Here is a 21,281-nt window from a genome sequence, read left to right as displayed (position 1 = left end):
AAACACATAGTTTTCTAAAGGCACAGGGTTGCAGAAGGGCTTTAAAGTTCACTATGTAGTTGTGATGGTTGTTGATGTATTTGCTTATTTTTTGTTAACTGAAAGGAATCAGAGCGTGTGTGTGTGTGTGTGTGTGTGTGTGTGTGTGTGTGTGTGTGTGTGTGTGTGTGTATGGTGAGGGGTGAGTGTGTGCTGGGAAAAAAAAACAATAATTAAGCTATAATCAATATGTAAGTTATAATACACAAGTTAAATGGTTGATAAATTATATTATAGCAGGACCTATTTCATCATCAAATAAGGAAGCCTATGCCGAATTATTTGCTAAAGATTAACGGAGAGGAGGTGGGAATAGAAAAATATTACTTACATTCCATAGAGCTGATACACTTGTGTAAAGCCATGCAATGTAGACAAGAGCCACACTTGTCATCGCTGGAGTGGCCGTTGTTTTTCAAGTTTAGAAGAAGACAACACAATTGTAACTTGCAACATGTGTTCCACGAGTGTTTGGAGAGGAGGAATAAGTCTCTGAGTTTAACACAGTAAATCTTATTAGAGCTCTGAATAATAAATCATCCATCTTTGCCACTACATCTTAGCCTTTTTACCCTCAGGGGTGCATAAACTACAGGTTATGAATGTATTTAAAAATTGTTTAAAAAAGTACAATTATTATTGGTACCAGAAGGAAGGTAATTATCAGTTATCGGCATCGGCTGAAAGAAACCATACCCTGCATCCCTAATATTACGCCTTTCAGATCAATCATTATCCATGCACTAGTCTTGTTTAATCCTTCCATTGTCCATTTGAGAATTATGCAGCACCCAAATCGTGGTGCCCGCTGAGATGTTGCTGCCACATCTCATTAAAATCTTTGTTTATGACCACATCCTAAATCTCATTCTTTTGAAGCTAATCTCATCATTGTCCACTGCCGGACTGTTTGTAAGCATTGTTTCTATGCTCGAGATGTGCAGAGATCCATTGTTGATGTGCCAGCACTGATGCCACCGGCTGATACTGATGTAATGTTTTTACATTGTGCTGCCGACGAGAAACAACCTGTTTATTCTGATCAATATCACATCTCTCTAACCTTTGTTTTTGTTTTCTGTTCCTGCAAGCTGCAAACTGTGTCAATCTCTACACTTTCTATAGCTTCCCCCCCCCCCCCTCCTCTTCTCTCTCCTCCTCCTCTTTCTTTCAGGCTCCCTTCTAATGGACCACGGCCCCCTGGGACCATCTACCGTTTACTACTACCGTTTATCTACTGTAAATCTTGATGCCTCTCTCTGTCTATTACTAATTATCTTGTGTGGCCTGCTCTCTTCCAGGTCACCATGGTGGACAGGAGGTCATGTGGCTCGGGCACCACTTGGTGATGCCTCATTCAGCTCAGTCGTTTTCTGGATCCACTCACTTTACATATAATTTGTATTAGACTTTCTGTTAATGTAACTTGTAAACTGTGATTTGTTGCTCCTTTCTGTACACGCGACATCTATTGCATGTCTTGTCCGTCCTGGAAGAGGGATCCCTCCTCTGTGGCTCTTCCTGAGGTTTCTTCCAGGTTTTTTTTGTTGTTTTTTTTGTAAAGCCCATTGAGGCAATGTGATTGCGATTTTGGGCTATATAAATAAAATTTATTTGATTTAATGTCAGCTAAAATAACAGGTCCACAGCCATTTTTCGCAAATGCCACTTACAATAGCTAATCAATGCTCCAACAACTTTGTATTTTCATAGGATGCTGTGCCGATAGACATGATAATCATTATCATCAGCATCATTACTTTTATTAAAATTAATCACTTATCTTGCTCGTTAAATTCAATTTTACCGTCATTTGCAAACAATGTAGTTTGTGAGGTAGGACTTTCATTCTGAAAAGTCGAACCGGAAGTGCTACTCGAAGTTCTGTCTAGCTAGCTAGTGTCGTTGCTTCAGCAACAGCTGCTAAATTAGCTATTTTTGTGCTTCTGTCGATATCGACACATCGGCGACTAGCTGTTGGATAGTGACCAGTGCTTGGACTTATCTAAAACAAAGGCAGGCAGCTTTAAACTAAACGTGCACTTACGGTTATTTGCTAGTTTTAATTCTCAACCTCGCCCACTAGCATAGCGAACTGTTAACCTTGGTCTGCTAACAGCTTGTGCAGTGCAGCCGCTAACACAGCCAAGTTAGCTGCACATAGCCTCTCTATCAGAACAGTTGAAGTGATGCAACAAAGGTACGTTGTCGTTTAACGTATAATTAAGTTCAAGTCTTTATTACAGGTTTATTGAGGATGTTAACAGGACAACAGCAGTGCCAGTAGCGTTAGCCAAATTAGGTTATCCAACTTCCGCTTTCGTCTTAATGGTTTCTGTATTCGTGTATTTGGCTAAGAAAATATCAAAAACACGATTTGAATGTAGAGTAGGTTTTTACATGATTCAGATAGGCTTTTGTCCAGAAATGTGTAAACCCTAGCATTTCTGTAGGATGTAAACAACTGATGTGTCACTGTTGACAGCTACTTACATCAACTCTGCTTAGGTGGCGCTAATCATTAGGTCTTGTGACCTGCAAGTTGTTACCCAGTGTCTGTCCACGATGCGAGTTTTGTCTTGTCATTCCTTAATGATGTCCGCGCACGAAATTAATATTATGTCAAGAAATTATTTTTAGTCTACTTTAACATAGAAATAAAGCTTTTGTCCCCAAAGGTTTTAGAAAACAGAAACAATGTAAAATATTGTTAAAGATATCAATGCGTTATTGCGAATTTAAGATCCCAAAATCAGAGGGAATGTTTCTTGATTTTAATAATGTATTTCTGTTACAGAGATGTTTCTCTCTTTCGCAGGTGTAGCCATTGTTGAACCCTCACGATGGCAGGTTCCCAGTGGGAGCTTCCTCCAGAGCTATGTTGTCGGCCAATGGCCTTTGTGGCTTTAACTGGCCTGGATGTGGTGTATAATGCTGTGCACCGGGCCATTTGGGATGCCTTCTGTGCCAACCGACGCGCTGACAGAGTTCCTATCTCTTTCAAAGTCCTCCCAGGAGACCATGAGTACCCCAAATGTCGCACTAAGGTAAGTAGTGGATAGAGAGGTCTAGAAACAAAGACAATACAATATCCCAACAAACTGAACCTATGGCATGGAATTGGAACACATTTTCTTACTTGAATATTACTGCCTCAGTGCTAAGATGTGGGACATCTCTAAAACACAATAATTATTAAGTCAATGTCTGAGTCTCTTAACAATCAATCTTTTCTGTATACCTATCCAGCGAACATCCTATGAGTGGTACATCCCTAAAGGCATCCTGAAAACAGGTTGGATGAATAAACATCTGAACTTAGTGCCAGCTCTGGTTGTCCTCTTCTATGAACTGGACTGGGACGACCCACAGTGGAAAGAGAAACAATCCGAATGTGCAACTAAAGTGGAGATTGTCAGGTAGGTGTACATTTAATTTGCCTTCTGAAAAGGTTTGATGACAGACTAACAGTGAGATAAACAAGATGTACAGGGTTTGTTTTGTCATGCTTGTTTGCTACATTTTACCATATTCAATATAGTGTTCTACACACAGACAATTGTTTTAATTTCTGCTGGTTGTTTTTTTCTTAATCTCTTGACTTTGAGAGGAAAATTAAGAGGCTATCTTATAGATAACATCACCTTAAATGAGAAACTGTGGAAAGTTGAAATGCAGAAAATAAACACATATAAGGCAAAGCTTTGGCTCTGCTGCCTGTTGATTAGTACACTTCTCACAATTTACTCTACTACACAGCTCTGGCTATACAATGTTAACATATGCCTGTAAGCTATATTTATAGTCAATATCTTTCCATTTACTTTTAATAAATAAATACTTGTTGTACGAGTGCAACATGGTTATCTCGACAGCTGTTCCTCTAAGTGTTTATTAGGTGACGTGGGCTGCCAGAGTCTCGTTAATTGATTGGAAAAACTGGATTCTCTAGTGAAGTACAGAAATGTAACAAATGGCTTTAAACCAAAGGTGACGAAGCTTTTGCAGTTGTGCCTCCCAACCTCTGGAACCATCTCCCCTTATTCTTGAAAAATGTCAGTAATTCAGTTGTTAGTTTTAAGAAGCTATTAAAAAGTCACCTGTTTCATTAGCACTTTGCCCTGTATTTGCCTTCTGTGTAGTTGTTTTAATTGTTTGTGTGCTAATATCTTTGCTGTAGTTTTTGAATATTTTTTTTTATCTCTGTCTGGGTGAGCCACATTTGTGAATAGAGTAGAGTGAATTCACAGAGAGTGAGTGGGCATGTCGACGATGTGTAATCCTCTCTGTTAGTGTTGGTTTAATACACACTCAAACGTTAGTGAGGCAGCCGAAAATGACGTTTAAACTGCAAATCATTTCTGCAAAATATCTGAGTGTTTTGACACTCGGCCTCTCGTCCTTCCATTTGGCCCCCTCATGCCGCTCCTGGACACAGATCCTAAATGCTGCAGCTTTCTTTCCACTATGGAATCATCATGAATGGTGTGAAGCTGCTTCATACACTTTTCTGCTTGCCTGCATATAAGCCTATTTTCCACTCTTTCATTGATGTTGCAGATACATCCAAATGCATGCAAGCAAATGTGACAAATATCCTGATCTGAATCTTTGGATATTGCCCAGAGTTCATAACTGAAAGGGGCTTATACTAGGTCATGCAACTCTGTGAGAAAACTGTGGTTGTGTAGCATCATAAAAAGTGTTTCCTGTTCCATTTTTCCAAACCTTGTTCAAGTATTCACTAAATTTCGAGGACAGAATTATTATTTCAGTGGTAAAAGCATTTCTGACAGCTGTCATGCTAGGAAAAAAACAAGAAAAGAACTGGGAACTGTGTATGTAACTGACTGTGTCCTGCAGAGTAGCTCTGGACACCCCACAGAGACATACCTGCAGTAAATTTAATCTGAAATCATCTATGTTGTGTTTGTTTGTCTTTAGGACCAGTCTTCAGGGCAGGAACACCAAGGTGGCTGTGGTTCTAATCCAGAAGAAAACTCCTCTACCTCCAGGTATAGAGCGCTACTGAATCATATTAGGTCATGCACATGCACATGTACATCTACTTTTCCACAACAAAACGTATCTTCTTGTTTGTGCAGGAGAGGACCTGGTCGCATCAGAGAGAGCAGCAGCTCTTTGTAACGCCTGTGATCTGTCTGGCAAGAGTCTCTTTGTACTGCCACACACAGACCACTTAGTGGGCTACATTATAAGGTAGTTACCAATTCACTAATGCTATATAGATGCACATTTTTACATACATTACTGCTTAAAACTGTCGGGACCACTTGGAAATTTTCCTTATTTTTTTAAAAAACAAAGCAAATTGTTTTTATATGCTAAGGAAAATAACATTAAATTCATCAATATTTTATTTTTACATTGAGGGTTAACTCAATTAGAGCAATGTCTCCTTTCAAGAAACGCCTGATCACAGTTACAAAGGTAGCTGCCCAGTACAACCATAGTCCGATCTGTTGGCCACAGAGCAGTTCCACTGGAGGTTTGGGGTTAAGGGCCTTCGTCAAGGGTACCTCAGAGGTGGTAATGAGGGACGGGGAACCATGTCTTTCACTCCAGGGACTTGAACCGCTGACCCTTCGGTCACAAGTTTGCTTCTCTAACCTGTAGGCCAACACTGCCCTAAATGGCACATTATGTTTATGTAGTAAAGAAAAGCTAATTGTTTGATTGAAGAAAACCCTTGTGCAATAATTTCAGCACAGCTAAAAACTGTTGTGCTGATTAAAGAAGCAATGAAATTGGCCTTCCTTAGGCTAGTTGACTATCTGAAGCTGAAGATTCCTTTCAAAGAAATGTGCAAATTGGATATTACCAGAATAGAAAAATAAGTAGGAGGCCTCAATGTACAACAGAGGACGAATAAAGCCTCTAGTTTGAGAAGTCTCAACATCAGCAGTGAAGAGGAGACTCCAGGCAAACTAGGCGGATTAGCAAAGAAAAAGCCTTAACTGAGACATAAAAACACGTAAGAAAAGGAAAAAATTAATATGGGCAAATCCACGTTAGAGGTGTTTGGATCACAGCTGTTGTGGGAGCAGCTTGACCATATGGTACAAAGTGGCCATCAAACCAGTTCAACCTGCGGGAGGAATTCAGGAAGCGTGGAGTGAAATTTCTTCAGATGACCTCAACAAACTGACAGCTAGAATGCCAAATTTGCTGCAAATGGAGGATTATTTGATGGAAGCAAAATTTGAAGGACAGAATTATTATTTTGAGTACAAATAATTATTTTTTAACCTTGTCAATGTCTCGATGAAATTTCTGTTCATTTGTTAAGCCATTGACCCTACCACAAAGACCTGCCAGTTGTCTGAATGGCATCATGTGGCTCGCCATTTCAGTTGTGGGTTAAAGTTTACATACACTTGTTAAAGAGCATGTAATCATGATAGTCTTGAGTTCCAATGATTTCTCCAGCTCTCATTTTCCAAAAAAAGTCATGAAGTTAGGTTCACTAATTAATTTAAAATAGGTCTTCTGAAAATGGGACCATATCTGCTGGGTCAAAAATATACATTCAGTAATTCTAATATTTGGTTAAATGTCCCTTGGCCATTTCTAGGGCTTAGGAAGTCAGGACCTGGAAAGGCCATTCCAAAACCTAATTTGTAACCTGGTTTAGCCATCCCTTTTTCCCTTTTTGATGTATGTTTGGATTCTTGTCCTGTTGGAACACCAAACTGCACCCAAGATGATATAGGTTTTCATGAGGAATTGGAAGATGATCTCCCTCCTTCATAATTTGATTTACTTTCTTTAGAGCATTAGATCCTCTGGCCGCTAAACAGCCCCACAGTTTAATACTAAAACCACCATGCTTGATAGTTGGTATAGTGTGTACCTGTAACTGTCTTCCAGCAGCTTTTGATTCATTCAATTCATTTGGTGGTTTTTGGTTGACTATTGACCATCCCGACTAATTTTCTCAAAGCAGCAAGTGATAGTTTGCGATTTCTTCTTGATCATCGCAGTGAAACAACTGAGCCATGCACTTTAACTTACTGCTTTGAAATGGCTTCAAGTGACTTTGGACTTTTCTGACTTGGTCCAATCAATATGTGCTCTTTCGGATCAATGCTGAGCTTGTGAGTCTAATGGATATATGATATGAGCCCTATTAAAATGGACCCCGAAAAGTCATCAGCAATTATCAATCATAATCACTTAGAAGAAGCTAAGAGGGCATGTTACAAAGCCAACTTGAATGACACAACCTTCTATGATAAATTTATTATTGAGACATACAGTACTGATGTTTTGGAACTAAAGACTGCCATGATATACATGCTTTATATAAGTGTACGTAAAGCTTTGATCAGACTGTAAAACTAAATGAAGCTTGTGTTTGATTATAAAGAGTTTATTTGTGGTAAGTGCATAACAGTGAAATACATTTTATTGTGTTGACCACCTCTTACATCTTTCATTCTCGTTAATTGTTATTAAGTGATACTGATCAACATTGAAGTATGTAGCTTTAATGTAGTGCAGTCGTCAGACGGTGGGCTTAATCACATGTGTGTTCAACAGTTTCAGCAGATAAATACCTTGAAATCTCTTGTACACATTGGGTGTTAATTCAATTATATCATTCCCTGTAACACTGAAGGTTGGAGAATGCTTTCTATGAACATGCTCAGACGTACTACTATACTGAGATACGTCGAGTCAAATCACACAAGGAGTTCCTCAACAAGACAACACATCAGGTAGGCACACATACTATAGTGTAAGTATAACCATAGTTTCTATGTGTTTACAAATAAAGCTGCTTGGTATGAAAGGTTGGACATGGGTCATAAAGTATTATGTTATGTCTCCTCCTTACTCTAATTAGTCTCTTCTTAATCTCTTCTCCACTTTCTGATTGTGTTCCCAGCTGCTGTTTGTCAGACACCAGTTTAAAATTGCATTCTTCAGTGAGCTGAAACAGGACACCCAGAATGCTCTCAAGTAAGTCTGAGCCTGTACATTCTGAATGGATCCAAATCTCTGTTAGGACTTTATGAGACTGAATATGAAACAACAGTAGTGTGTTTCCATCAACAAAATAAAATGATGTTTTTAATAGGAAATTGGAAAGTCTTTAAAATTGTCTGGAACGATCACCAATGTAGGCAAGTTTCTCAGGAAGTGTAATAAGTTTTAACTTGGTGGTGAGAAAGAGATAGAAAGAACAGTCTACTGTAAAAATAGCCTCCAAAGCATCCATCACCGCATACTCTCTTCCGAGATTGCCAGCAAACTTCTTTCTGTGTGGCAGCTTGACATTATTCATCGTGGATATTTTCTCTTTAATGCAGAGAGAGGAGTGGGTCAACTGTGAACACAAGTAACATATCCCTGATCTTGTGCACTTAATGTCTCTCCACAGCGGTGTCCCGCTCTGAAATCCAGATTCTGTTGTTTATGCTGCTTCACTGGCAGAGTTTTCACAAGTTTCACATTGCTGTGCTGCCGTATCAGATGCTTCAGTAAATAAGATATTGTATTTTTGTGGTTCAAAGCATTTTGCTGCTTTGCAACAGACCATACTGTTCTTTCTGTCTTTGACTGAGACAATCTCAGAATAATGACAATACCTCCAGCTGTTATAGCATACCCATCCCCTCATCCTCCATCCTCCGTTCAGCTTTTGGGCTAGTAGTCGATGTGACTTGCCCCCACCTGCAACGCTTACACATCATGGTAAAACAGCCCACCTAGGATAAAAAAAACTGACCACGTTCTGGCAACAGAGTAAGGCAGTGTTATTTACTGATTTGGAATTTATAATCACTTATACTACTCGTTACTGGGGAAAGTAATGTTATCAGAGTTAATGAGTAATGCGTTACTGCCAAACACTACAGGAGACAAACCAAAGGGCGATGAAACCAATTGAGTTCTTTTTTTCCCCCATCTCAAATTTTGTTACAGTCCCAAATTTTCAGACTATGCTGGTAGAAAAGGCAAATGTCCAGTGCCTATAAAAAGTATTCACCCCCTTGGATGTTTTCCCTTTTTATTGCTTTTATAAATGGAATCATGGTCAATCTAATTTGTGAATGAATTGAAAACGGATTTCTAAAAATTAATGTATTAGTGATCGCATGAATATCCACACCCTTTAGGTGACCGACTTAATTTAACAGAGGACCAGCCAATTGGTGCTAGTAGCCTCACAATTAGTAAAATGGAGATCACCTAAGTGCAGTGAATGTGTCTCAAGTGATTGTAGTATAAAGACACCTGTGTCTGGAAGGTCCAGTCACTGATAATCAGTATTCCTGACTACAATTACACAGGGGGTGGTTACAAAACATTTCCAAGTCACTAAGCATACCCCGGAGTTCCGTTAAATCCACCATTAAGAAATGGAAGGAATATGGCACATGTGTACATCTGCCTAGAGCGGGCCGTCCTCACAAACTGAGTAACTGTGCAAGAAGGAGATTAGTGAAATAAGGAAGACACCTATGACTACTCTGAAGGAAAACTTCAGCAGCTGAGATTGGAGAGACTCTGCATACAACAATTGTTGCCCGAGTTCTTCACCATTCAAAGCTTTATGGGAGAGTGGCGAAGTGAAAGCCACTGTTGAAGAAAGCTCATTAAATCTTGTCTGTAGTTCACCCAAAGGCATGTGGGAGAATCCAAGGTCAACTGGAAGAAGGGTCCTTGGACTATTGAGACCAAAATTGAGCCTCTTGGCCATCAGACTAGATGCTATATTTGCTACCTGTAAAGTTGGAGCATAAAATGAATGCAGCAAAATATAGGGAAATCCTGGAGGACAACCTGATTCAGACTGCAAGAGAAATACCACTGGGGAGAAGATCTATTTTCCAGCAAGACAAAAAGCATACAGCAAAAGCTACACAGAAATTGTTTAAAGACAACAGTGTTCTGGGATGGCAGAGTCAAAGTCCAGAACTCAGTCCATTCCAGTAGGAAATTTGTGGCTGGACTTGAAAAGGGCTGTTCGTGCACAATAGTCATGCAACCTGACAAACCTTGAGCAGTTTTTTGAAAAAGGATGGTGTAAAATTTGCAGTGTGCAAGCCTGATTGAGACCTATTCTTGTCAAAAACCCAACTTATATTGAATTGACCATGATTCCATGTATAAAAGCAATTAAAAACATCCAAAGGGGTGTTCATTTTTGTATAGGCACTTTATACCTCTGTGTTGTCCTCGCTTTCTTATTGAGTAAGTCTATTTGTGTCTATAGGTACTACAGAACTGCTTACAGTCTTGTTCATGAGCTCAGAGCCCATGAGACCAACATGTTGGAGATCAAAACTATGGCTGGCTTCATCAACTATAAGGTACAGTTCTGTTTGTTTATGGTTCTGGGGCAGAAATGTTCTTTTGATCAACACTTTGGTCAGTGACAAAGTTTCTCAAACACTGATGGATGTTTTGTTTCAGTAGGAGAGAATGAGTGGCCGCTTTTACTTTGACTCTCATTTTAATGCATTTCTTCATCATGTGTTGGGAAACAGAATTTCCACATAGTCATAAAAATAAAAAGTGTGCATCATGTTCATCATACTAGAAATGTACAATAATTTGACCACTTAGTTATTCTTATATTAATTGTTGGTTTTAGTCTACACTGTCTCATTTCGGTTCATTATGGACTCCCCCTCCCACGCCCTATAGCTACGTCATCTTGCTTTCGAAGAAAGCTTGTGGCCTTTTGGGCTAATGCGTTGTATCATCAATGTTTAGAAGGCCTAAATTAGATGGAACTTTGCGGTTACTTACCATTTTCCACCTTTTATTTCCCTCTGCTTTATCTCCCTTTCTCTCTTGATGTGTATCTCCTTTTTTTGTCTCTAGATCTGTCGGCTGTGTTTCCAGCATAACACTCCTCTGGATGCTATAGCCCAGTTCAGGAAGCACATTGACCTGTGTAAGAAGAAGATCGGCAGTGCTGAACTCGCCTTTGAGCACGCCGCATGGATGTCTAAACAGTGAGTTACAATTGTATATGAATACAAAGAAAATAACATATATACGTTGTAGTCATGAATACATAACTAGCACACCCTGTGTGTAACATGCTGAAGTAATGGAACCTTACTAAGTAAGAATACACAAACATCTATTGCAAGTGGTAATGGTTTATTTACTTGGCTGCGTGACTGAAAACAATAATGATAAGTACAGCTGATAAACCTAATATTTCTAACAATCAGGAAGGAGTCATTCAATATTTTTAAGGTTGCCAGGCATGTTCTGTTGTCATAATAGAGAGAATTCAGACCTGTTATTAAAATCTGCCCTGAGTAATCCAATCACAAGAGTACACCTCGATGCCAGTCGGTTCACACCTGACATTGACATGTATCTCGAGTGACCACTTATGACCGGACACTTACTTCCCTTCTCAACATGCAAATAAACACATACAACACTGAAACAAATGGATACAATCTTGATTACACAAATAAAGACTTTTCTTCACATCTATTACTTGCTAAATTAACCAGAAGACCAACATAGTTAAAACTATGGTTCACAAAGTATGTTAACTTTCACCTCTAATAATCATGCAAACTGTAAGGGAGTCTGCGGATATTGCAGTTACTAATTGTAAAGTAAGTTGACTTGTTTATCTGCTGTTTAATTCCCATACGTCATGATACTAAACCCACAATTATTCCATTCGTCTTTGCTCCTTAAAGGTTCCAGTCATTTGGTGAGCTGTTTGATGAAGCCATAAAGTTGGGTCTGACTGCCATCCAGACCCAGAACCCTGGTTTCTACTACCAGCAAGCTGCTTGTTACAGTCAGGACAGGAAACAGCAGGCACAGCAGCTTTGTCAGGTGATAATACTACAAATAATGTTAATTATCTCTTAGGGCCGGGTTATACTAGAAAAGAAGGGGTTTTCACAATGTGTTTTCAGACCTAATGAGAATTCTGAAAGGCTTTAATCTGAACAGCCACATTTAAGGATTGAGTCTAGAGCCAGCCACCAGAGAGAGGGAGGAGACATGATACAGTTTCTCTTACTGCTAGCACTACTGCTCCAAATAATACCTTGAATGCTGATAATAGTTTTCCATTGTCGTACGAATCTGCTGCAAGGTCTTTACTTTATTTTAAACTTAAATGTGAATCTTATTTACCACTGCTCACCTGACTGGATGACCATTTTGGTTATAAAGCTTCTATGTTTTTACTCAGCCACAAATGACCAGTTGGTTAAATCTTTTGGGTTGGTTGTTCCAGGGAGGAGCGAGTCATCCGTCCACCGAACCACTTGACACCCAGAGTGGAGGACTGGACTTCTATGGCCAGAGACCCTGGAGACAAGGACACCAGAGTATGTTCAGTTTGTATGATGTCCAATTAAAGTGTTAAATAAGATATTCTTGTCCATCTGACAGGATGTTAGAAAATGTAAAATAGCACTTATGTGTTATTGTATATCCAGGTATCGATCCTCCAGATGCAGAGAAGGAGAAGACGGGGATTCTGGCCCTGCAGATTAAAGAGAGGGATGTACCACATTCTGTAAGAATGCACACATGTTAAAAGCAGCTTATACACTGCTGATGCTTTCAATGTAGCATTACACCATGCATTCTCCATAAAACGCTGCTGGTGGTCTGTTTTATATCGTCTCTTTATTTCAACAGCCATGCATGAGAAAAAAACATTGACTTAAAGTCTGTTATTACTGTATGTGACTATTATTGAATTCTGTGAATCATTTAAATGATTTTCCTTGTCCCACACTGATGCAGAAATATACCAGTGATTATAACTATATATTACTCCGGTAATTCAATAAATTCCAGCCATGATCATTTTAAGTTTAAATCAAGTACTTGTATGTATGTAAAAATACTGATTCCTCAGTTCAGGGAAAAGACTGCTATTCTTTCGAATTTGAGGTTTAATATCATTCGGATCACTCAACTTGCTACTTACTATGTGTATTCAATTAATATACAATTTCAACATCTACAAAAGATCACAGTAGAATTCTTTATAATATTTTCAGTTCTGAGGAATAAGTTGTTTGAAGCAAATGGCTTCACACACATCAGAAAGCTGCACTTCCTGCTGCTGTCACTTACCTCTGCTAACTACTGTTAGGTTGTACTGTACTGCCATATTAAGACATGTCTGTCTGTCTTTGCCCCAACAGGAGCTGATAATAGCACTTCTCAGTAATGCTGTTGCCCAGTTTAAGAAGTATAAGTGCCCTCGAATGAAAAGTCACCTCAGTGAGTATAATTGTTCTTTCTTGTGGCCCATTCACATTAGAGATGTTTGATATCATTTTTTCCTTCCTGGTACTGATTCTGAAACCTGGGCTTTGGGTATAAGGCGATACCAAGTACCGATCTGATAACAGTGTGTGTTTTTAAAATAGAAAATTACACCCTTGCATACTGAACATATCCCTGTTTTACTGGTGGGATTATCCAGAGAAAAATGTTGCAAATTGTTGACATGTTGCTAGCCCTGTCTGACTCACGTCAAATCAAATTCTTCTGTGCCGCTGTATAAACAGTAGTTGCCAGGGGCAACTTCCTGTGCTTTTAGAGCAGCGAAGAAGAATTGATTTCTGGTGTGTAATGTTAAGCAGAGCTAACGGAGCTAACTGGGGAGTAGCAAGGTCCTGTTTCTACATTATGTGGTATCGAATCGGTACAAAGACTCACGTCCTTGCAGATACCAATACCTGCATTTTCGGCAGTATCAGCATAAATTTCAATACTGTTATCGGAATTGGAGTAAGGCTTGTGTGTTTCTGCTGTGGCTTGCATTCCCCTTTTCTGTCATTATATACTGAATGTTGAAGATTGCACTCATTAGGTAGACATTTTTGATACTTTGGGGAACCGTGTAGGATATGAAAATGGTTGAACATATGTTGGTGTCATGTGATCACAGCGCATCAGAGCATCCTTTTTCAAGCATTTTATTTTTTCATCAAGGAGCTGCTTTTGTTGCCCCATGTGTTTTGTGTTTAAGCGTGTCCCACTAAGTATTTAACTAAGTCATTCTCTGTCTCTTTCATAGTGGTGCAGATGGGAGAAGAGTACTACCATGCTAAAGACTACACCAAAGCCTTAAAGTAAGTCAAAATACATTCTGGGCAAGTAAGGGACTCCACTCTCTGACTTTCATGTAGATGCTCAGAAAAGTCATGGGAGTCTCACCTGAAAGTGATTCTGCAACTGAAAACTTTTAGACTATAAGACGTGCATGCTTAATGTTTCCTTAATATCTGTTTATTAGCAAGTGATCTGAGTGTAGTGTGTGTTTTTTATGTTATCAGGTTGTTGGACTATGTGATGTGCGACTATCGCACAGAGCGGTGGTGGGGCCTCCTGACAGCCATATTGACCACAGCTCTGCGTTGTGCTTATCTAATGGCCAGTGTTAAAGACTACATCATATACTGCATGGAGCTGCTGGGCAGAGGTAAGCAGAAGGTTATACTGAGCCATTATTAGTAAATTTGTTTGACGGAAGTAATGCAGTTTTACACTGACTATATTAACTTCTCATTTGACTTCCAATTGATATCTGTGACAATTTGATAAGATTCCACAACTGATGCCACAGTTGTAGATTCATTTGTATTACTATTCCTCAGGGTTCATTAGAATTGTGTTGTCCCCTGAGGCCCAAGCAAGTATAACATTGCGTTTGAAGTAATATGACTGAAAGGTGAGGTAACGGTGCCGGCATCTGATCTTTCAGCTTCAACCTTGAAGGAGGAACAAAAGTCGAGGATTGAGAAGAATCTCATCAGAGTCCTGATGGTGAGTAGAAGGCTGGTTGATTAATCAATTCAAACTGGCAACCAAAAAATGGAAAAGAATTTCAGCTTTTTACACATTTAAATTGTCTTTGAATTTTCAGAATGAGGTCCCTGACGCTGAGCCTGAGTGTGATTCATCGTCTATCAGTACAGCCAGGTCACTGTGGAGCGACCGCATGTCTTTGGCAGGTTCCAAGGAGCTGACTATAGAAGTGCAGGACTATATCCCATTCAGTAAGAAGTATAATAATATATGAATATATTGTCATAAAAGTTACAAACATGGATCATTTCTCCTCCTAAAATACATTTTAAAGCTTCAAGCATGAGGCTAATAATTTGCCTCTTAAGCAATGTTCAGCGAGACATACATGACTGTTTAATTTTAAAAACATATCATAATTATTGTTATTTCCTTGAGGATGTTTCCACTCTGACCTCTCCTTTCTGACTCCAGTCCAGTGTAAGGCTAAGTTCCAGTCTCCCAGTTTCCATGTAGACCAGCCGATCCAACTCCAGGTTTACCTCAGAGCTGACTGTCCTCATCCTGTATCGTTCAACAAGCTGGCTGTCAGCCTCAGTAACCAGGTAAAATAAAATGTAATAAAAGGCCTAATGATTCTCCAGTATCAGTGACTGGTTCTAGTAGGAAAGTACAGTGTTTCCCCATAGGATGGAGTTATAGCAGCTGTGGTGTCACATGCATGCAAAAAGATTTGCCGAGTGCAACATTCAGGATTTTTCTATTGGCCTTGCCTGCAGCAAAAAGGGCTGTAAGTATAGTGTGAAGATACAGTTGTTAAAACATCACTGAAAATGTAAACATAGAGGTACAAAATCAGACATTTTATCAAGAGAAATTCCTGAAGGAGTCACCAAATGTGTTTTGAAAGAAAAATGTTTCGTAGCTCTGCCAGCTAAGAATGATTACATTGCTACTGCAAACACTGTAAGGTGTGTTTTAAAGTGATAAACTGTACTGGATGAGGGGTTGCACACAGTAGGCCGAGCCTCCAGGTTGACACAAGCAGTGCACGTGGAATACCTTCTGTCTTTACAGCAACACGGATCAACCAAATGTTGTTTATTTCAGATAAGTATTTACTTGTGTTTTTTTACAACCCATGACTGCGTTTGTGGTCACGTTACTGTGTGCCACTCTTGTGAAGTTGCAGGACCTTTTTTTCACCTTCTGCTAGAATGATGGTCCTGACTCCATGTTCAGCATTGCTTGCTTCAGTGTTGACATTTATCTTACATCAGTAGCACAAAATAATAATGGCTAACTGAAAGATAGAATGTAGCCCTCTCCACTCCTCCTTCTCCTCCGCTCCCCTTTCTTCCTCCTAAAAAAATCTAAATTCTGCTAGACGAATATACGGGAAAAACTGCAGTATTAATGAAAAGAATTACCAAGCAGCAACTGTTACAACTGTTGTGTTCCATGTTATAGAACTAGCATTTATATTCTGAAAGTTTCAGTGAGAGCTCAAGCACTAACTGTTGGAATATTTGTAATAATTGCACCTGACTTGACACAAATATCCCAACCAGTCCTGGGACCAAACCCTCAGACCAAATGTTATCTCTTTCTGGAAATGAAAAAACCATTATGTATTTGTGTGTTGTTTTTTTTTTTTGTTGTGCTTCTAGGAGTACAACCAGTGGTGTGTGTTGGAATCTTCAGATCATAGGAATATGAGCCTTTTGCCAGGAAAAACCAAGTTGTACAACTTCAGCTTCGTAGCAAAGACTGAAGATGTTGGCAAGAAGATTGAGGTGGGGTGTATGTTTGTGTGTCTGTGTGCGCATGTCTGAAAGAGAGAGAGAATGATTGTTACTGACTGTGTGTGTTGCTGGATATGCTCATTTAGATGACAGGTGTTGAGCTGATGCTGGGCAGTGAAGGCCGCTGTGTATTTGTGAGCTGGAGAGGGGCGGGTGGAGATGCAGCCTCTGCCCATGAAGCCTTGCAGGCTGGCAGGTCATCACGTCAGTGGGGGCGCTGCATGGAGGCACGTCAGGAGCCAGACTGGGACAGCCTGAGCATGCAGCACAGCACAATGTAATTTTTTCAGAAACAACACCATACTAGTGGTTCTAGAAAAGCTCTGATATTACTTGTCAGTGTCTTCAGTATTAGACATTATCCACACTGCATCGACATAAAACTTTTGTTTGTTTGTATAGGATCATCTCCAGAGTCCCAAAGATCTCTGTTCAGCTGGGCCACCAGCCTCCTGCACTCAACAATGAAATGTACTGCATCAACCTCACTATCCAGTCACAGGAGCAGGGCATTGCAACGGATGTCAAACTGACAGCTGGCCTCAAACCAGGTACACTGATGTCACTGTAACCACAATAACCTGATTTATATTTCTGTTTGTGTTCAGATTAAACACCTGAAATACATCACTTTAATTTGTGAGCTTTAGCTGGTGGTAGGTCTATTTATTTGTATTTTGTACAGAGTCAAACTAGCTGTTTACTTCTGTAGTCAGACTTTGTGCTATTATATTGAAGTACTCTATCTGGGAAAGCAAATAATAAGGCTTCAGTTAGAATAATTTGGAATAGAAAACTGCTGTTATTTCAAATGTATGATAAACACCAGTGAGTAGTTAATAAGGGTTTTGTGTTTGATTGGTCTGTCCAGGCCAGGATGCCAATCTAAGCCAGACCACACATGTGACACTGGATGGCTCAAAGGTGTGTGATGATGCTGCACCTGCCCTGCTCACTGATGTCCCTCTAGGAGATCTGAAACCAGGAGAAAAGGTAAACACACACTGGGAAAAAAGGGTTTTAGATTTCCATAGAAAAATTCACGTTTAACATACTTCTGCATTGTAACTTCCGTAAATACTCACCTGCCATTTTCAGTGTCCCCTCTGTGAAAAGTAGTAATACCAGTATATGTGTGTGTGTGTGTGTGTGTGTGTGTGTGTGTGTGTGTGTGTGTGTGTTTGTCTCTAGTTGGAGAAATGTGTATTTGTGAAATGTGTGTCAAATGGTCCGAGGGTCTTCCTGTTCCATGTGGCCTACAGCATCGATACCACAGTGGAAGGACGACAGATTGTCTGCAAATGTCATAAGGTAAAGATCCGCCCTGCCCTGCAGACACTGCTAACAATTAGCCATCTGTGTGTATGTCAGGGGTGGCCAAGCTTTTTAACATGTGTATTAAGACGCTAAGCGGTGCTATATAGAAGCCCATAGAGGCAAATCTGAAAAAAATATAATAATCTGATGATGCCTGGTCTAAATTGATTTCTGTCTTGTGTTTATGACTTAAAAACAGGTGAAATAATAATGTTTTGACAGGATAATCTTTCAAGTTCCCCCCCTTTATTTTTTTCCTTGCCTCTCTGGCAAGTAACTGATTCGGAGGCTGCCATGGCAAGGTGCCACTGTAGGTGCCTATTTAAAGCCTCACAAAATATATGAAAATGAAAATTTCAGCTGCTGACCAAGTCAAACCCTACAGCATGACAACTACTGCCACAGGTCCTGGTCTGGGCAGCCCTTGTGTGTGTTAAAGGAGTTCCTGTTTCTAGTCTGGTTGACTCCTCTCTTGTTCTGTTGTCTTCTAGGATGAGACCGTTACAATTGAGACAGTGGTCCCGTTTGAGGTGTCTGTCAAGTTTTTGTCCACCAAGGTCTGTAATTGTTGGTTTACAGAGTTATCTTTGAGTTTGTGGCATAATGGCTGATGAGAGTTTATTAAGGGGTATTATCTTCATTATCTGCATTTATAGTTTGAACCATTGGACCGGTTAGTGGTGGACATACCCTTCCTGTTGATGACAGACATCCTCTCCTCGTCTCCCTGGCCTCTGTTGCTGGACTCGTCTTCTCTACAGCTGCTTGCTATGACCAGCAACACACCACAGCGTCAGTCACAGCTGCAGGAAGGTACCTGGCTAGTTTCCACTGTAATTTTTAATGTATTGGAAAGTACCCCAACATGTTTTAATAATAATGATCGTCTATTGTCCAGTTAGCAGTTAATACATGTTAAATCCTTTGATACATTTACAGGAAACTAGTTTATGCCCAGCTGCCCCTCAGCAGGCCACTAGCTTAATTTACAGCTAGTTTCCATCTAACTTCTATAGGTCAATAAATTAAGTACTTTTTTTAAACATTTGCTAATTGTGCGAGTGCAAGACAAGGAGAGCTTGATTGTTGATTATGTGAATCGGTGTAAATGTCTGTAGTTGAATGATGTACTGTAAAATGTTGACAATTTGGGGGGTAACTTCTAAGAAATTTCAATTCACCATGAAATTTCCTGACCTGTAAATTTTTTTTGTTTTATTTATCATCTGTGTGTGTGTGTGTGTGTGTGTGTGTGTGTGTGTGTGTGTGTGTGTGTGTGTGTGTGTGTGTGTGTGTGTCATCAGTGGTTCTGCAGACAGGCGAATGTGCCAGTGAGTGTTTCTGTCTCCGGTGTCCACCACAGACCAACAGCAATAGCACTGTAGCTACGGGACAGTACCTGATATCATGGAGGAGGTATGTACATACACATAAACTCATATTGCTAAGTGATCACTGGGTTCGAACCTGCTTGCAAAACTCTTAGCTCTGTTTTACAGACAGTCGTCCAGTGCAGACAGTCCCCTCATCCAAACTACAGTCACTCTACCTCATGTCATCCTGGAGTCTATCCCGCTTTACATCCACGCTGGTTAGTCAATTAAATGCACACCTCACATGCACTGTACACATTATAACACATGGCACTTTGTTTAAATGTCTCTGAAGGTACAATTGTGACTTTGCACGTATTTGAATTACTTCCTTTTCTTTCAAGACTTTATTTCCTGATGAACTTGACTTCTGTCAGCTGTGTTTTACATTTATATGTCTTTGTTTCGTTGTAGAGTTACCATCATTCGGGCGAGTCAGAGAGTCTCTTTCAGTTCGTTACCATATAGAGAACAGAACAGCTCTGGTGCAGGAGGTGGAGATGGCTGTTGAACCTTCTGATGCCTTCATGTTCTCTGGACTCAAACAGGTATCACTTTGCTCACTTTTAAATCTTGCGAGTTGAGTTGTTACAGTTCTCTCCACACAAAATCAGTTAAGTATTCAGCCTTAACTTTGAAAATAAATGCGCGCTAGCAGTTCCCTGTAAGTAAACATTTCCACCATCACCTTCCTGCAACAACTAACATCTCGCTTGATTTCCAATTAAGAGACTTGTGTTTCTGGTTACAAAAAGGATTTCATTATTTAGAAAAAGCTCTTTCTCCCTAGGAATAGTTTTTGTTTTGTTGTCAGATGCCCCAGCAGATCAGTAGCAAACAGGCGGTCTTCGGTATGTAATTACAATACTCAAGACTGGCCTAAAACAAGCAAACCAGATCAGCAAACAGTCAATACAATTTTGTAATTGTTATTGTCATTGAATGTTAGCATTTTATGTGGTTGTATGCTGTATATGTATGTATGTCTGTTTTATGGTTAAAATGTGTGTGTGTGTGTGTGTGTGTGTGTGTGTGTGTGTGCGTGTGTGTGCGCAGGTCCGTCTGCGTATCCTTCCTGGCTCAGAGCAGCAGATGCTGTATAACTATTACCCACTGATGGCTGGTTACCAAACACTACCACAGCTCAACATTAGCCTGCCCCGCTGCCCAAACACCAACACACACACACTGAGACGCTTCCTGCCCCAACGCATCTTTGTCAAGGTAACAAAGTCTTGGAAATGTGTATTAACCACTGAGTTAGCAGTCACTGGTATCTGAGTGTGAAGATGTATAACATTCATAAGCATCATTTTCCTGTTTTTTCTCCTCAGCCTCAGGGTCGGCAGCTGGATGATGCCTCCATTGCTGCAGCATGAGAAGAACACTCAAACTATTTACTGTAAATATGAAAACAAAGCAAAATGATGTAGGTTGTTTTAGATTTACGATTCCTTGTGGATGACATGATTAACACTATTTGTTCCACATTGTTGTGTAAAAACGCAGCAGGAGAGGTATCTGTTGACCAAACTTGAGAAGATATTTGTGTCCAGTGTTGCTTTTGAGAGTGAATGAGATAACAGGGTGAGCATGAATAAACACACTGATACACTGATGCTCATTTAACAGTGAAAATCATTGATTAATCTGATGTGAACTATATGGATGTCTGGGTATAGTTTAATACATGAAAATCGAATGTGATGAAACTTTCATTAAATTGAAGTGACAAAACTAGTTGTGTTGTGCATGTTATACAAACACTGATGACAGTGTTTATGCATTCAATTTCCTCTAGTCATGTAGTTAATGTAGACATTTCAACCACAGTCCTTTGAATCCCAGAAATGTAGAAGCCACATATTGCTGGGAACAAGAAATGGGCAGATGATACCAGAGCCTCAAAGCTAGGTTCAATCCTGTGTAGTTGGTGTTTGAGCACATCGCG

The 21,281-nt window shown here is 39.8% G+C and overlaps 1 protein-coding gene across 1 annotated transcript; it reads left to right on the top strand.

Moving 5' to 3' along the window:
* Positions 1-1,600: 1,600 nt before the first annotated feature.
* On the top strand, positions 1,601-21,070 carry trappc11 (trafficking protein particle complex subunit 11). Its single transcript, XM_030397023.1, has 30 exons — positions 1,601-2,239; positions 2,858-3,086; positions 3,289-3,458; positions 4,984-5,054; positions 5,145-5,259; positions 7,682-7,781; positions 7,952-8,025; positions 10,286-10,382; positions 10,900-11,033; positions 11,748-11,889; positions 12,299-12,392; positions 12,504-12,583; positions 13,224-13,302; positions 14,105-14,159; positions 14,364-14,509; positions 14,792-14,853; positions 14,954-15,086; positions 15,310-15,440; positions 16,506-16,631; positions 16,727-16,917; positions 17,043-17,191; positions 17,512-17,633; positions 17,832-17,951; positions 18,449-18,514; positions 18,614-18,770; positions 19,262-19,373; positions 19,457-19,548; positions 19,745-19,878; positions 20,387-20,554; positions 20,665-21,070. Exons 2-30 carry the CDS (start codon positions 2,883-2,885, stop codon positions 20,707-20,709), a joined length of 3,369 nt encoding a protein of 1,122 aa, XP_030252883.1. The 5' UTR covers positions 1,601-2,239; positions 2,858-2,882; the 3' UTR covers positions 20,710-21,070.
* The last annotated feature ends 211 nt before the right edge of the window (positions 21,071-21,281 follow it).

Source organism: Sparus aurata, chromosome 18 (assembly GCF_900880675.1).
Source record: "Sparus aurata chromosome 18, fSpaAur1.1, whole genome shotgun sequence".
Taxonomy (NCBI): domain Eukaryota; kingdom Metazoa; phylum Chordata; class Actinopteri; order Spariformes; family Sparidae; genus Sparus; species Sparus aurata.
This window is presented reverse-complemented; position numbering and strand designations above follow the sequence as displayed.

Coding starts and splice junctions, on each gene's coding strand:
- trappc11 (XM_030397023.1), top strand. CDS start 2,883: ATGGCAGGTTCCCAGTGGGAGCTTCCTCCAGAGCTATGTTGTCGGCCA. Junction 5,055..5,144: donor GAAAACTCCTCTACCTCCAG/GTATAGAGCGCT, acceptor TTGTTTGTGCAG/GAGAGGACCTGGTCGCATCA. Junction 14,160..14,363: donor GACTACACCAAAGCCTTAAA/GTAAGTCAAAAT, acceptor TTATGTTATCAG/GTTGTTGGACTATGTGATGT.